The following is a 15,906-nucleotide window of genomic DNA, read 5'->3' as shown; positions in this document are numbered from 1 at the left end:
TGAAAGACATTTGGGTATACTCCCTTGAGAAGGCTGATGGTTGTTTGGCTCGACATACTCCATCACCTGTACGACTGCAGATTTTTCATGAACTCTTCATCACGATGATACCTTCATCCCCTCAAAGATCAAAATGTATGTTCTGAAAGTCTCATGCAGTCAAAAAGAGAAGTCTACTGTGGCATCTCTTGCTTGGTTCTGTCAGTGCTGAGAAAGGGATGCTGATGGTTTGGCAGGAGATGCCAGGTCTTCTAAAGATTGGCGAAGTCCCTGTTCTAAACCTTAGATAGCCAACCTTCCATGGTAGACTGCTGCAGAAATCATTGCGGACCTTGCGAAAATCCTTCAGCAAGGAGGAGCTGGATAGCCTATAACCAGGAAATGCAGTTACTAACGGAATAAAGGTATCGCTGGCGTTGTGGCTGACAAGGAAGGGTGGTACAAGGGTAGCACTCTAGAAGTTCTATCAAATCTTAACTCAAATGATGATCTGCGAGCAACCATGGTCATAATGAGTACTGGCCAGACCAACACTTTGTCAGTTGGCTAAATAAGCTGAATGGAGGAGAGGTAGGAGTTCAGATGATCCCATGGGATGGGTGTATTGGAAGACTCAAAAACTGACCATACCCTACAACCTACCCTTAGTGACAATCTCTCCCCCCCCCCCTTATATTCTTCTAACCTAGCTGACAGTTCTATGGCACAGTTAGCCTCTACTCTTCGCATAGGTTAGGGATAAATCCTAATCTAACAACTTGCTGCCCATTGCCTATGCTCGAATAATTAACACACCAAGAACTGCCAAATAATGTTTTTACTTAGTTTGTATCACTGTATAAGTAGTTTGTAATTAAATGAATACATATCGGTAAATGTACAGTACATGTGCACATATGTAAATTACATACTGGACACGGTAAGGCTACAGTACAATACATGACACTACAGTACAGTAGTCGTTGCCTGGACCGGAACTAATTTTCAACTGTGGTTATCATACACTTACAGTATAACAACAAAAAACTGTTGTTCCTATCTAGTAATAGTGTATAACACACACTGCTACTGTAGTGTATATTACTGTAATATATGTACAGTACTATCACTGCAGTAAAGCTTTTGTGTACTGTAAGTGTTCGCTGTTTTCATTCAGACGACTTGACTCACCGCACACGTAGCCTACGTTTGCAATAGACAATACTATACATTACTGTGATTCTATACTGTACAACATCCATACATAAAGCGGGAGCTGACTGCATTGGTACACAGCCCACATGTGCATCTGCTTTGCCAACTTTCCAAGGGGGTATACTGTAGAACTTGACCATGCCTTCTGCATCTTGACATACAGTATTATTATTATTATTATTATTATTATTATTATTATCATTATTATTATTATTATTAAGAAGAAGTTTTGGAAAGAAGTAAAGAGAGTAAGGAAGGCTGGTTCAAGAATTGAAGAGAGTGAAAGATGGAAATGGAAGATTGTTAAAAGGAGAGGAGGCAAGGAAAAGGTGGGCGGAATATTTTGAAAGTTTCCTGAATGTTGAGGATAATAGGGAGGCAGATATAATTGCTGTTGCAGGTGTTGAGGTGCCGGTGATGGGAGATGAGAGTGAGAGAGAGAGAGATTACAAGAGAGGAAGGGAGGAGAGCACTAAAGGAAACGAGAGTAGGAAAAGCATCTGGTATGGATGGTGTGAGAGCTGAGATGTTGAAGGAAGGGGGTGCGTGGGCGAACGATGACGCGCAGACGAGGGTGAACGATGGCGCGCAGGTGAGGGCGCCCGTGGGCAAACGATGGCGCGCAGGTGAGGGCGAACGATGGCATGCGGGGGCGCGTTCAGGAGATAGCGGCGAGCGCGCAGCAGGCTGAATAACCACTCGCACGCGTGAAGGCGATTGTTGGCGCGCACAGGATCATGTTGAGCCCGTAAGGGCGAACATGTTGGGCGCGCGCAGGGGAAATATCCCTTGCGCGCGGGCGCGCATCTTGAAGTGCAACAGGTGGGCGTGCAGGGCGGGCACGCGATGGCGCGTAGGTGACGATGCTGGCGAGCGCCGACGAGCAGGGGAAGATTATCTTACCTTTTGCGCCCAGATCCGAAGATCGTGGGCGCGCAGAACGTTGGCGCACAGGCGAGAGCTGGCACGTTGGAGAATGCTGGCGCGTAGGCGAGCGCTGGCACGCAAGAGATCATAAGCGCGCATGGCGCAGGAGAGCGTTGGCGCACAGGTGAGCGCTGACGCGCAGGTGAGCGCTGACGCACAGGAGAGCGCTGGCGCACTCTAACTGGAACTGGAGCGCGCTTGCGTGCAATTGCGTGCTGGCGCGTATGAGATCGATGGCGCGCAGGGGATACCTGGCGCGTAAGGAACTTAGTCTCTAGGAGAGAAAGTCCCTTGTGCCCCGAAGGGACCGATGCCCGCTTGAAAACGGGATGTGTGGGTGCCCACAGCACATCAGCGGCCAGGAACAGCGACGGCAGGTCAGCAGGTCTGGCGGGAGGAAGATCGGCGCGTCCTTTGCAAGGACGACCTTCCACCGAAGGAGATCGCGAACGATCTGCAGAGAGGTCCAGGGATGTAGCTGGCAGGGTCGGTGATTGACGACGAGGTTCCTCTGCGGCGGACTGCGGTGATGACAAGCCCAAGAGGCGCCTCCTTACGCCCTTGTGGGGCGAGGTAAGGCCTCTACGGCGAAGAGGAAGATGGGCCCCTCTGGGGCCGTAGGATCAGCAAGCTGACCAGCAGTCCTCCGAAGAGGAGTCTCTGTCAGTGAACTCCCCCGAGGGGGAGAATCACCTGCAGGAGAGACCGTTGGACTTAGTTCCTCCCTCGATGGATGTTCGGAGGGGGGAACTAAGCCTTCAGCTACATCAGGAGCAGAGGTTTGACCCAACTCGTCAGAAGCCTCTGCCACAACAATGTCGACGATAGACAGAGGATTGACCTCTGCTAAAGTCGGCGACTGTTTGACAGCTGCTCCTAACTTGATCATGTCAAACAGGGCTTCCTTGGAGGGCGAACCCTGAAGCCCAAAGCTGTAACAAATCATGGTTAGAAACATTAACATGAAAATCAATATCCTCCCCCGGGGGAGGAGGAGGAGCTGCCTCGCTATGGGAGGCAACCCCCTCTCCCAAACCCCGAGATCTGTCAACAGAACTGCGGCCTACGCTATCACTCGACAGTTTCTCGGAAGAAACCAATCGAGTGGGAGCTTCGGAGGAGGTTTGGGGCACGGAAGGAGAAGCCTTGGGTTTTTCCCCCTTCAAAGAACTCTTCGAAGGAGAAATATCCCTTTTGAACTTCTTCTTCCGGCGCCGGGAAAACCTCTCCCACTGGGAGGTAGACCACTCCCCACACTCACCACATACTGTACATCATCTCTATCACACCGTTGGCCCCTACAGAAAGGACATAAGGTGTGAGGGTCCGTTTCGACCCCCGACATATAAATCCCACAAGGGTGGTCAGGTAAACCGGGACACTTCCGCATCACAGAGGCCAACTTCACAAACACTGTAGAGAAGAAAAAGCATACAAAAGATCAGTCAAAATGGCTGTCAGAAAGGCGAGGGTGACAGCGGACACGTCCGTCTAGCACCCGAGCCGAGAGCAAAGTGAACTCAGCACAGGTGTGTGTGTGAGGGGGTGGGAGGTAGCAAGCTACCCTCCCTACCCCCCGCTAACTAGCGGTGGGGTAGTAAACCCTCGTTAAAATTCTAATGGCTCGTCATTTCAGCAACGCCGAAGTAATTACCCATATTAAATAGCGTGGTTTGTATTTCAGTTACGGAACAAATTATCATTAAAAGTACTGAATCAGAGAAAATAGCTAGTTTACAGTAACATACTGGTACATGATAATTATACAGATAACCCAATAACAATGAAAACAGGAAAAGAGAAGTATGTAACTCATGAGATAGTATTGAGTAACAAATACAAAGCACCTCTAGTAATTTTCTGTTTTTTTATCTGACTATCTGGGAGACAAATATTAACTCAAATTATCCTATAAACATCAATGGAATTGAGCAAATAGTATGTTTTTATAATAATTTATACTAAGAAATAATTGATATAAAACAAATGAAAATACAGTACCTGATGAGATTCTGGCACAAACTTGTCACAATTCTACAACTTTTACTGAAGCCTAAATATACTAATATAAAGAGATTTAGTTAAGGGAAAATAAAATATATGCTAAATTAAAAGATATTCAATTGATCTGAGCTTACCATGAACCATTTCCGTACGAGTAACACGGTCTAAGGACGACAAAGCTTCTAGTTCCCTCTCGGCAGGTGCTGTGTGACTGCGGTTTCTGGTCATACCACTTTCTTCATAGAATGCAACAGTATCTTCCTCATCTAGTAGGTACATAATACCCTCCTTCTTGTACTTAATCTAAAAGAAAATATATTAGGTTATCTTGAGAAACTGCTATACTGTATACTGTACCTAATACTCAAGTAAACTTTTTTTTTAAATCCAAGTACTATACTTAAAGCTAACTTTAGCTATACAGTACTTAGATTACTCTGTCACAAGAAATACATATTCTATGAAAAACTACCAGACACATACATGCTCTATCACATCCCTTATGGGTAAAGAAGTGTCGCCTAAATTATAAAAAGGAAACATATTACACAATTACCTAAATTAAAGAAATAAAAGTTATAAATTTCAGTGGAATATTTAAATTATATAGCACATAAAATATCCAAACTTATAAAATTTCCTTAGGAAAACTACCCAGTGTATCCTTTTGGGTCTAGGACTTTTCGTATAAAACACTTAGGTCGAAGTACTTCAGTCTAAGAAGCTTTGGTGAGAGAGAGAGAGAGAGAGAGAGAGAGAGAGAGAGAGAGAGAGAGAGGAGAGAGAGAGAGAGAGAGAGAGAGAGAGAGAGAGAGAGAGAGAGAGAGAGAGAGAGAGAGAGAGAGAGAGAGAGAGAGAGAGAGAGAGAGAGAGAGAGAGAGAGAAGAGAGAGAGAGAGAGAGAGAGAGAGAGGAGAGAGAGAGAGAGAGAGAGAGAGAGAGAGAGAGAGAGAGAGAGAAGAGAGAGAGAGAGAGAGAGAGAGAGAGAGAGAGAGAGAGGAGAGAGAGAGAGAGAGAGAGAGAGAGAGAGAGAGAGAGAGAGAGAGAGAGAGAGAGAGAGAGAGAGAGAGAGAGAGAGAGAGAGAGAGAGAGAGAGAGAGAGAGAGAGAGAGGAGAGAGAGAGAGAGAGAGAGAGAGAGAGAGAGAGAGAGAGAGAGAGAGAGAGAGAGTTAGTTCCCAACCGCTGTTTCCTATCAATGGTTGCATTATTATTATTATTTGCTAAGCTACAAACCCTAGTTGGAAAAGCAGGATGTAGCCCAAGGACTCCAAAAAAGAAAATAGCTCCATGAGGAAAGGAAATAAATAGAATAGTGTACCTAAGTGTCCTCTCAAGCAAAAGAACTCTAGCCTAAGACAGTGGAAGACCATAGTACAGAGGCTATGGCACTATCCAAGACTAGAGAACAATAGTTTGATTTTGGAGTGTCGTTCGCCTAGAAGAGTTGCTTGCCATAGCTGAAGAGTCTCTTCTACCCTTACCAAGAGGAAAGTAGCCACTGAACAATTACAGTGCAGTACTTAACCCCGAGTGAAGTATTTTTCACTCAAAATATTAGAAATGTAAGAAAAAAAAACCACTTCCCAAGCTTCTAACATCATTGGCTGATGTAGATGTTAATTTTTGCCAAACAACCCAGAGAAAAATTCAGCAATTGGGGCTTGTAAATCTTTATAATAATGATTTTGACTTTTCTTTATGATGTCAAAAAATGAATACTTTGGCCTTTCTGCCCATTGGTGATATATCAATAGGAATGTAAAGCTTAAAACAAAGTGCACCTAAAAATACATTGCCATTTATTGAGTATATACAAATTACTTTAGTAAATAGAATGCAAAGACGATATGGAAGGCTTTCCAAGTCACTATTTAAATTGACTAAATTAAATGCTTACGAGCTCACCTTTTATGATAAATTCTGTTGAAGTATGGCATTGAAGATTTTAGTAACTCAGATCTCATTCAAACCTATATAATATTCTCAATGCACTATTATTATTATTAAAAGAAGGAGTTTTTACCAGCCCAATGAGTCAAGCTTGACTCTCACAGGGCTGGCCCGAAAAAAAAAAATTCGGGATATAAAGAATTATAAGATTATCAAAATTCAATTGATAAGGAAAAAAAAAATAAATGAAAAAAAAATTATATATATGTATATACAGTATATACTTATAATCTTTAAATATTCTAAATATGGGTGAATAGATGGATGAATAGATATATATAAGAAGGGAAGAACAAAACAAGAATATCTCAACTAACCACAATGGTGAGCCCCAAGAAGAAAAACACCAAAGCAGTAAGATAAAAAAAGAATTTTACAAGTTGCCGATTACCATAAATCATTCAATGAAAGACTACCTCCATAGTATTGCACATTATCTGGGTTATTTTTTAAATTTTACTATTACAGTATTGAATTTAGTTTTATTTTACCAATAATTCTACTATTTTCATGAGTTACTTTTTAATTCTTAAGTGCTCTTATTCATTTCTAATATTTTTAAGCTTAACTTTTATTTTTATTTTTTTGAATGTAGATTCAATTTCAAGCATCATTTATTTTGTTAATTTGTATTTACGTAAATACAGAATTTTTATATATCTAAATACAGAATTTTTGTATATCATAAATTTGTTTACTATTTTACCAAAATGTCATTATACCAAAGCATTCTTAGATCAAAGTGTCCTTAAACTAAACAGTTTTTAGACTAATGTGTCTTTAGACCAAAGTGATTTTAGACTAATGTGTCTTTAGACCAAAGTGTTTTTAGACTAAAGTAAGTCGTACCATCTTTGCACATACAAAACTTACTTTACAATCATCACAGGTACATAATTGCTGTCTCCAGTGATATGGTAAGAATACGGCCCCTTCTGGAATGTTTTGCTTGGAGATGCTTAATAACTTACACCCTGAAATGAGAATAAACGTACAAAAGATGAATTTAAAAAAATCAGGCCAATTCTTACAATTTTAACTCTGAAATTCAACATATAAACTGAAATGCTCTATCTATATTCAAAATTTAGCAATATAACAAAGTAATTATCCCATCCATAAGCATGGACACTACAAAATGCACAAAATTATTCAAAATCAACATCAAAATTAAAAATTAAATTCACCCTTACCTAAAACATCTGTTTTGGGTACATCTTTGGAATCTTTTTTTGTATCTTTTTCTGGCGCCTCAGCTTTTTTTCCCATTCTCTTCCACTTTTACCTGACCATTATCAGTTATGTTTTCCTTCTGCAAATAAGATAACATTTTAATGGAATTTTAATAAAAAAAAATCTACTATTTCTACACTCACCTGAGGTTCACATGACTTCTTGTAGCTAGCTAAAGGCTAAAGGGAAACCATTGTTTTTTGTTTCATATACAATGGCAACGAACGAACACATTTACATATTCAACTTATTAATACTGTGCGAGGCTGTATATCTTAGCAATCGATGTTTGCTAACGGAAATAAGAGGATGAGCAACCTGGTACAGTAATGAGAACTTTGGGTGTGGAGGAAATGCTCCCCTAAATCTCAAAGTCACTGGCAGCAGGGTGACAGATTTGGTTTAAGGCAATAGACATGTCTCTTCGGCTGCTACTCCTGATGTCTGGCGGATAATTGATTGATTATTAGATATTATCTGGCATCATAACAGCAATTGTCATTGATGCCAACAAATTTAGTTAACAATTATTAAATATTTCTTATTTCAATCATGATTAAATCTTATTAAATAAATTAGTCTCCACAAGAAACTTAAAAAGGCAATCCTCATTGCATTCAGGTCCCAAAATTTTAGATAGCCTGTAAATGCCACTAACATCCTTGCAATTATGAAAATAGCACAATCTCTTGGTCAAGTATCTTGGACACTCGGTTAATATGTGCTTCACAGTTAATGGTACCAAGAAATCTTCAGAGTGGCTGATGTTTTCCACTCATCAAAAAGCTGTGCGTCAATCTGGTGTGACCAATTCTCATTCAGTACAAAACAACTTCTCTTGACCTTTGCAGGTCAACATATACCCCTTGGCAAGATACCTTGACAATTTCACTCATTTTCTGATTTTCCAACTCCTAATAGAAGTTACAAGTTTCTCTATATACAGAATGAATTATGAGGTAAATTTCTTTTGCAGGTACCATAAAGTTATTTTTTATAAACCTATGAACTACCTCCCTTGCCAGAGAGTCCACGTTCTTATTTCCCTTTATATCGACATGAGCAGGAACCCAAGAAAATTTAATATTCTTACCTCTATTTCCAAGTAGATAGAACCATTCAAGAATTCCTATTATTATTGGGTGCAATGAATTAAAGAGATGCATTCCCATCAATACACATACGGAGTCACAAAAAAATAACAATCTTTAAGAGGTAGCCGGAAGATTTCCTTGACTGCCATTAAAAGTTACTCAGGGTGGAAAATTCCAAAAATTTTAATGTCTCCATTTTGGCGCTACTGTAGAATGTTTCAGGGAGTCATTCTAGTGGTATTTATTGCCACTATGCACATTTACTTCCATCCGTCTCCAGATATATTTTCAACCAGTCCATAAACATAGGGAGTTTTTCTGAGTTCGGATGAATAGGGACATGAAAACAAGATCTGTCAAATCTCTCTCTCATTCAAAAGTCTTCTCTAGATTTTCGCCTGAACTAAAACACCTTTTAAATTTGGAGCCTTTTACGAAAACTTGGTCGGCCACAGGCTGAACATGTCCCATATGAGGGACGGATTAACTAGCACTAAGCACAAAAATTACAGATCTAAAACACAATGCTGTCCCCAACATGTGAAACAAAGAATATTATTATTATTTCTAGATAAGCTACAACTTTAATTGGAAAAGCAGTATGCTACAAAACCTAAGGCTCCAATAGGGAAAGTAGTCTAATGAGGAGAGGAAGTAAGGAAATAAATTCACTATTTATGAGAAGTAACGAATAACAAATATAAAATATTTCAAGATCAGTTATAACATTAAAATAGATCTGTTAAATATATTGTAAATTATAAAGAGAGACTTTTCAACCAGTTCAACATAGAAACATTTGCTGCAATTTTGAACTTCTGAGGTTCCACCAATTCAACTGCCAAATTTGGAAGATCATTCCACAGTCTGATCAAAACAGGAATAAAACTTCTAGAATACTGTGTGTGTGTGGAGCCTTATGATGGAGAAGGCAAGACTGTTAGAATCAACTGCATACAGCATGGTATAGTCTGTGAAGATCTTAATATAAAGTATGGCCAGAATTATGAAAGATCTTACGCAACATGCACAAAGGATAACTGAACGAGTCTTTATCATTAGCGATAAAACCCCTGAATGTTTTAACTCAAGACCTCAATCTTCAAGTGCCTGTCTCCAGCTTTTGCGCTTCAGTTCAACTCCTTCACTGGTGAAGTTTAGGACAACAGTGTTATCGGTAAACAACACAGTCAAAGATATCACCTCTCTGACAACTGATGTTATGATATCCATCCCAAGGTCAAAGCTGTATGGACTAAGAGTGAATTTTTGGATAGACTGACCTTCACCTTAAATATTTCTGTAGTTCCCAAAGGGCTTCTTTTGTGGTTGCTTCTGCATACATATACTTTTCACAGTTCTCTCTGATACATATAATAATTGGCAATTAAATATTTTCGACAGAGATTGAAGAATTTCTATCCAAAAATGACACTCTGTATGATATACTTTTTATAGTCTTCAAATGAAATAGCGTACAATACATATAATTTCAAGATTTTCTGAGAACTCTTCTTAGGCTGCGTCTTCATAAACTTCTGCCACTGGCATCTCCCAATCCTGTAAACAGGAATGTCCAGTCCTGCAAACCACAGAGAAGGGAAAAATAGAAAACCATGACATGAACACACTGCACAGTCCGTTCTTGCCAAAGCAATTCCGCATCTCCATTTTACGTTTAGTTTCCACAGAACACAAAAAGCATAACTGCACACAAACATACAGTATATGAGGAAAGTAGGTACTTCCCTATCCATGCAAAGTTGCACAAAGCAAAAGGTCTGACCAAATCAACAGCCGAAATGAAAGCGAACACACACTATTCGTGAAACTGTCTGGAAAATCCAACTCAATCTGTCATGTTTAAACTTTGAGTTAAAGATCTAATGCCAGCTAACTTGTTAAAAGGACAAGGGTTGTTATTGCATCGGAACAATAACTTATTGTAACATTATTAGAATATGAAATTTCTTTCAGCAAAGAATTCAACAAAATATCCACCTTTGTTGTCAAGTTTCAATAAAGTTTGTGAGTGAAATAACTCGTATTTGACTTTAAAAAGTGAGCCATATTATTTTTAGGATCATTATTAAAAAATAACAAAATTGATATTAGGCACAACTGAATCCAGTTTTAGAAGAAATGAATAAGAACAGTATTGTACAGTACCTTGTTTCTTACAACCAGAATATAAACCATCTGCCCATTGGTCACTTACGGCCCTATTATGTCAAATTTGCTATTATTTTTCATCATCAGAACCAGTACTGAAGCCCAAAGCCTGATAACATTGTAAAACAAATATTTCATAGGAGAGTCTCAGCTATACATCATTAATGAACTAACATTCTGAAGTCTCTTCTCACCAAAGATTTCAAACAATTCAGCAATGGTGGCCATTTTAGCAACAGTCCTAAGCCTACAGGTTTAAAGTTTAAACGTTTAAGGTTTAATGGCTGCTCATGAATGGCAGAGGCAAAGGCTCACTGCCCTATCAAGCAGGACAATGCCCTAGAGACTGACCCATATACAGATGATCAGCACCCAAGACCCCTCTCCACCAAAGCTAGGACCAAGGAGGAACAGGCAATGGCTGCTGATGACTCAGCAGATAGACCTATAGACTCCCTCAAACCCCTCATCCTTAACTCACAAGAATGGTGAGGTTGCACTGACAAAAGGAACTAAGGAGTTTGAGCAGGACTCAAACCCCAGTCTGGCGATCACCAGGTAAGGACACTACCTACAGGCTGCCACAACCCCAAACAGACTTTAAATCAAAAATACCTTTTTTCACTAATTTATTTCTAGTTAAAGTTACTATTCACACATACCTGAGAATTTTCTGAGGATGCTTCTATATTAACCGAGTCATTTGTTTCCTCCGCCTTGACAGCTGTGACTGGAAAAAGAGAGTTTGAGCTCTTAGCTATTATTTATATTAATACTAAAACTATCTTGATACTTCAGCTAATTAAAATGAATCCCCATATTTCAAAGGATACCTAGGTTTCAAAGGCAATTCCTTAGAATTTACTTGTTCCCAAGATTATTACTGGATATTAAATGATTTGTGGTGTGTCTGGAATATTGCAAGTGTCAAAATATATAGAGCCAACTACACCAAGCATATTCCACAAATAAGGTGACATACTAGCAAAATGAGAGAGCAAAGATAGGTAAAACTGTATCCAGTTTGTAAAATATGTTATTTTCATTAGTAAAATAAATTTTTGAATATACTTACCCGATGATCATATAGCTGTCAGCTCTGCTGCCCGACAGAAAAAACCTACGGGCGGAATACGCCAGCGATCGCTATACAGGTGGGGGTGTACATCAACAGCGCCATCTGTCAAGTAGGTACTCAAGTACTCGATGTCAACATAGAACCAATTTTCTCCTCTGTCCACTGGGTCTCTATTGGGGAGGAAGGGTGGGTCCTTTAATTTATGATCATCGGGTAAGTATATTCAAAAATTTATTTTACTAATGAAAATAACATTTTTCAATATTAAACTTACCCGATGATCATATAGCTGATTCACACCCAGGGGGGTGGGTAGAGACCAGCATTACATGTTGACATTATTATGAGCTAAGTATTCCGTATTTCATTTTAGCAGTTATTCAAAATAACAAGCATAAAATAAATAAGTACCTGGTAAGGAAGACGACTTGAACAATTACTCTGCCTTTTTAAGTACGTCTTCCTTACTGAGCCTCGCGATCCTCATAGGATGCTGAGCGACTCCTAGGAGCTGAAGTATGAAGGGTTGCAACCCATACTAAAGGTCCTCATCAAAACCTCTAATCTAGGCGCTTCTCAAGAAATGACTTTGACCACCCGCCAAATCAAGTAGGATGCGAAAGGCTTCTTAGCCTTCCGGACAACCCAAAAATATTTCAAGAGAAAGATTAAAAAGGTTCTGGAATTAGGGAATTGTAGTGGTGGAGCCCCCACCACTACTGCACTCGTTGCTACGAATGGTCCCAGAGTGTAGCAGTTCTCGTAAAGAGACTGGACATTCTTAAGATAAACGACGCGAACACTGATTTGCTTTTCCAATAGGTTGCGTCGAATATACTTTGCAGAGATCTATTTTGTTTAAAGGCCACGGAAGTTGCGACAGCTCTAACTTCGTGTGTCCTTACCTTCAGCCAAGCTTGGTCTTCCTCATTCAGAAGGGAATGAGCTTCTCGTATTAACAGTCTGATAAAATAGGATAAAGAATTCTCTGACATAGGCAAAGATGGATTCTTAACTGAACACCATAAAGCTTCAGACGGGCCTCGTAAAGGTTTTTTAAAATAGAACTTAAGAGCTCTTACAGGACATAATACTCTTTCTAGTTCATTTCCAACCATACGATAAGTTTGGAATATCGAACGATATTGGTCAAGGCCGAGAAGGCAGCTCGTGTTTGGCTAGAAAACCAAGTTGTAGAACATGTAGCCGTTTCGGATGAGAATCCGATGTTCTTGCTGAAGGCATGAATCTCACTGACTCTTTTAGCTGTGGTTAAGCATATCAGGAAAAGAGTCTTAAAGGTGAGATCTTTCAGGGAGGCTGATTGAAGCGGTTCGAACCTGTCTGACATAAGGAATCTTAGAACCACGTCTAAATTCCAACCAGGTGAAACCAAACGACGCTCCTTCGTGGTCTCAAAAGACTTAAGGAGGTCCTGTAGATCTTTATTGTTGGAAAGATCTAAGCCTCTGTGACGGAAGACTGATGCCAACATGCTTCTGTAACCCTTGATAGTAGGAGCTGAAAGAGATCGTTCTTTCCTCAGAAATAAGAGGAAGTCAGCTATTTGAGTTACAGAGGTACTGGTCGAGGATACGGATACTGACTTGCACCAGTTTCGGAAGATTTCCCACTTCGATTGGTAGACTCTAAGGGTGGATGTTCTCCTTGCTCTAGCAATCGCTCTGGTTGCCTCCTTCGAAAAACCTCTAGTTCTCGAGTCTTTCTATAGTCTGAAGGCAGTCAGACGAAGAGCGTGGAGGCCTTGGAGAACCTTCTTTACGCGTGGCAGACGTAGCAGGTCCACCCTTAGGGGAAGTGTTCTGGGAACGTCTACTAGCCATCGAAGTACCTCGGTGAGTTATTCTCTCGCGGGCCAGAGGGACGCAACTAGCGTCAACTTTGTCCCTTCATGAGAGGCGAACTTCTGCAGTACCTTGTTGACAATCTAGAACGGAGGGAATGCATATAGATCTAGATGTGACCAATCTAGTAGAAAGGCATCTATATGAACTACTGCTGGGTCCGGGATAGGTGAGCAAAGTATTGGGAGCCTCTTGGTCATCGAGGTTGCGAAGAGATCTATGGTTGGCTGGCCCCAGGTGGCCCAAAGTCTCTTGCATACATCCTTGTGGAGGGTCCAATCTGTTGGAATTATTTGTCCCTTCCTACTGAGACAATCTGCTATGACATTCAAGTTGCCTTGGATGAACCTCGTTACTAGTGAAAAGTCTAGACCTGTTGAACAGGTGAGGAGGTCTCTTGCGAACTCATACCATGTCAGAGAGTAGGTCCCTCCTTGCTTGGAGATGTACGTCAAAGCAGGGTGTTGTCCGTGTTCACCTCCACCACTTTGCCTTGAAGGAGAGACCTGAAGCTTTTCCAGGTCAGACGTACTACCAGTAGCTTCTTGCAGTTGAAATGCATTGTCCTTTGACTCGAGTTCCATAATCCCGAGCATTCCCTACCGCCTAATGTCGCACCCCAGCCTACGTCCGATGCGTCCGAGAAGAGAACGTGGTTGGGAGTCTGAACAGTCAGGGGAAGACCCTTTCAAAGGTTGATAAAGTCCTTTCACCAAGTCAGACCAGACTTTATCTTTCCGGAAACCGGGATCGAGACCGCTTCTAGCGTCTTGTCCTTTTCCAGTGAAAAGCTAGATGATACAGAAGAGGACGGAGGTGTAGTCTTCCAAGTGACACAAATTGAACCACGGATGACAGTGTCCTAACCAGACTCATCCACAGCCTGACAGGGCAGCGTTCCTTCTTCAGCATCTTCTGGATGGATAGCAGGGCTGGGGGTTGATCGTCTTGTTCAGCAATGTCCTCATCAGAGGGTTCCTCATCCGAAACTGATGAGGAAACGGCAACGGAGTGGGCAACGTCTGACTCGCTGAATCCGGTCGCACTGGTGGATGCGTGACGGAGCCGGACACAATATCATGGTACTGCTGCACAGTCTGTGAACTGTCAACCATGGGGACGCGAGGAAGTACAGCGTCAACCCGAAACTGTCTAGACTGTCTGGGTTGTGCAGTCAACCCCCTACCGGGTTGCTGAGGTTGCCGCACTGCGTCACAACAAGTCACCTCTGCTGGTGGTTGAACGTCTTCCTAGTGACACACTGAACGTCCACAACCACCTCCGAGAGTCGCTTAACGTCAACGTGCGACTGGCAACCCACACTGGGTCGCATCGGTGGAGGAACCACCTCAACTGGCGGACGCGAGTAGGATACCTCAGCGTCAACAGGGCGCACAACCAACCGGTAGGAAGGTTGTTGGCCAGAAGGTTCTTCTCCGTAAAAAATCCTCTATCAAGGACACAAGCTTGGACTGCATGTCTTGCAACAAAGCCCATTAGGGTCTATGGGAGCAGGTGTGGCAACAGACTGGGTTAGCGACTGAAGCGGAACCATTTACCATCCCTGGAAGCCTTGTTATGCTTTAATTAAAGTCCATAGGAGGCTAAGCAGCTTAAGGCTCCTCTCCAAATGACAGAGTCCTCAAAGGAATATCAGTAGGAGGGAGAACAGCACTTTCTCATCTACAGGAACCATGTCCGAGAAAAGCTAGGTTATCTCAGTGAGGGTCTCACTGGTGCATAAGCAGCAGACCAGAAGGCAACGTTATGTAACTGCTTGACAGTCTGTGAACTGTCAAAAACTGAACTGTCAACCACAACAGGTGCGTGAGGACATACAGCACTGGTGCATTAGTAGCAGACCAGAAGGCAACGTCATGTAACTGCTTGACAGTCTGTGAGCTGGCAACAACCAAAGCTGTGTGGGGAAGCCTCAACTCCTGACTGACTAGTCTGCTGTGGGCGAGTGGCGGTAACCACAGTGGGTTGCGGAGGCTGACACACCGTGTCAAAACACGGCAGCTTGTGGTAGCTCACGCACGGCAACGGAGTGCTCCGTGTGTCTGTGGGAGTCAGCATGCGTCTGGCAGGGTCGACTGCGCATGGGTGGAGGAGCTCTCACAACAAGAGTGTGGGAGCAGGCAGCCGCAGCGTCTGCTGGGTGCACAACCGTGGCAGGTTGTAGGCAAACGGGTGCATCGTCAACCTTCTCCGCAGTCGGAGTGTGGGAGCAGGCAACAACCAAAGCGGAGTGGTGGTGCGTGGTGGGGACTGCCGTGGGTTGCGGAAACTAACGCATCGCGTCAAAACACGGCAGCTTGACTCCACCTTCCCACTGCTGATGCGGTAGCTCACGCATGTTAACGGAGGGTGCCGCACGTCGGCTAAC

General features: G+C 42.1%; 1 protein-coding gene across 1 annotated transcript in view; it reads right to left on the bottom strand.

Moving 5' to 3' along the window:
* LOC137638532 (putative E3 ubiquitin-protein ligase UBR7) overlaps window positions 1–15,906 on the bottom strand; it is a 55,515-nt gene that overhangs the window by 7,578 nt on the left and 32,031 nt on the right. The window contains 5 exon segments of the mRNA XM_068370660.1: window positions 4,260–4,428; window positions 6,949–7,049; window positions 7,269–7,330; window positions 7,332–7,387; window positions 11,237–11,304. Of these exon segments, the coding sequence (XP_068226761.1) occupies window positions 4,260–4,428; window positions 6,949–7,049; window positions 7,269–7,330; window positions 7,332–7,387; window positions 11,237–11,304 (456 nt within the window).

The sequence above is a fragment of the Palaemon carinicauda genome, chromosome 3, assembly GCF_036898095.1.
Source record: "Palaemon carinicauda isolate YSFRI2023 chromosome 3, ASM3689809v2, whole genome shotgun sequence".
NCBI classification, from domain to species: domain Eukaryota; kingdom Metazoa; phylum Arthropoda; class Malacostraca; order Decapoda; family Palaemonidae; genus Palaemon; species Palaemon carinicauda.
The sequence above is the reverse complement of the archived record's forward strand: the minus strand, read 5'-3'. Positions and strand labels throughout refer to the sequence as shown.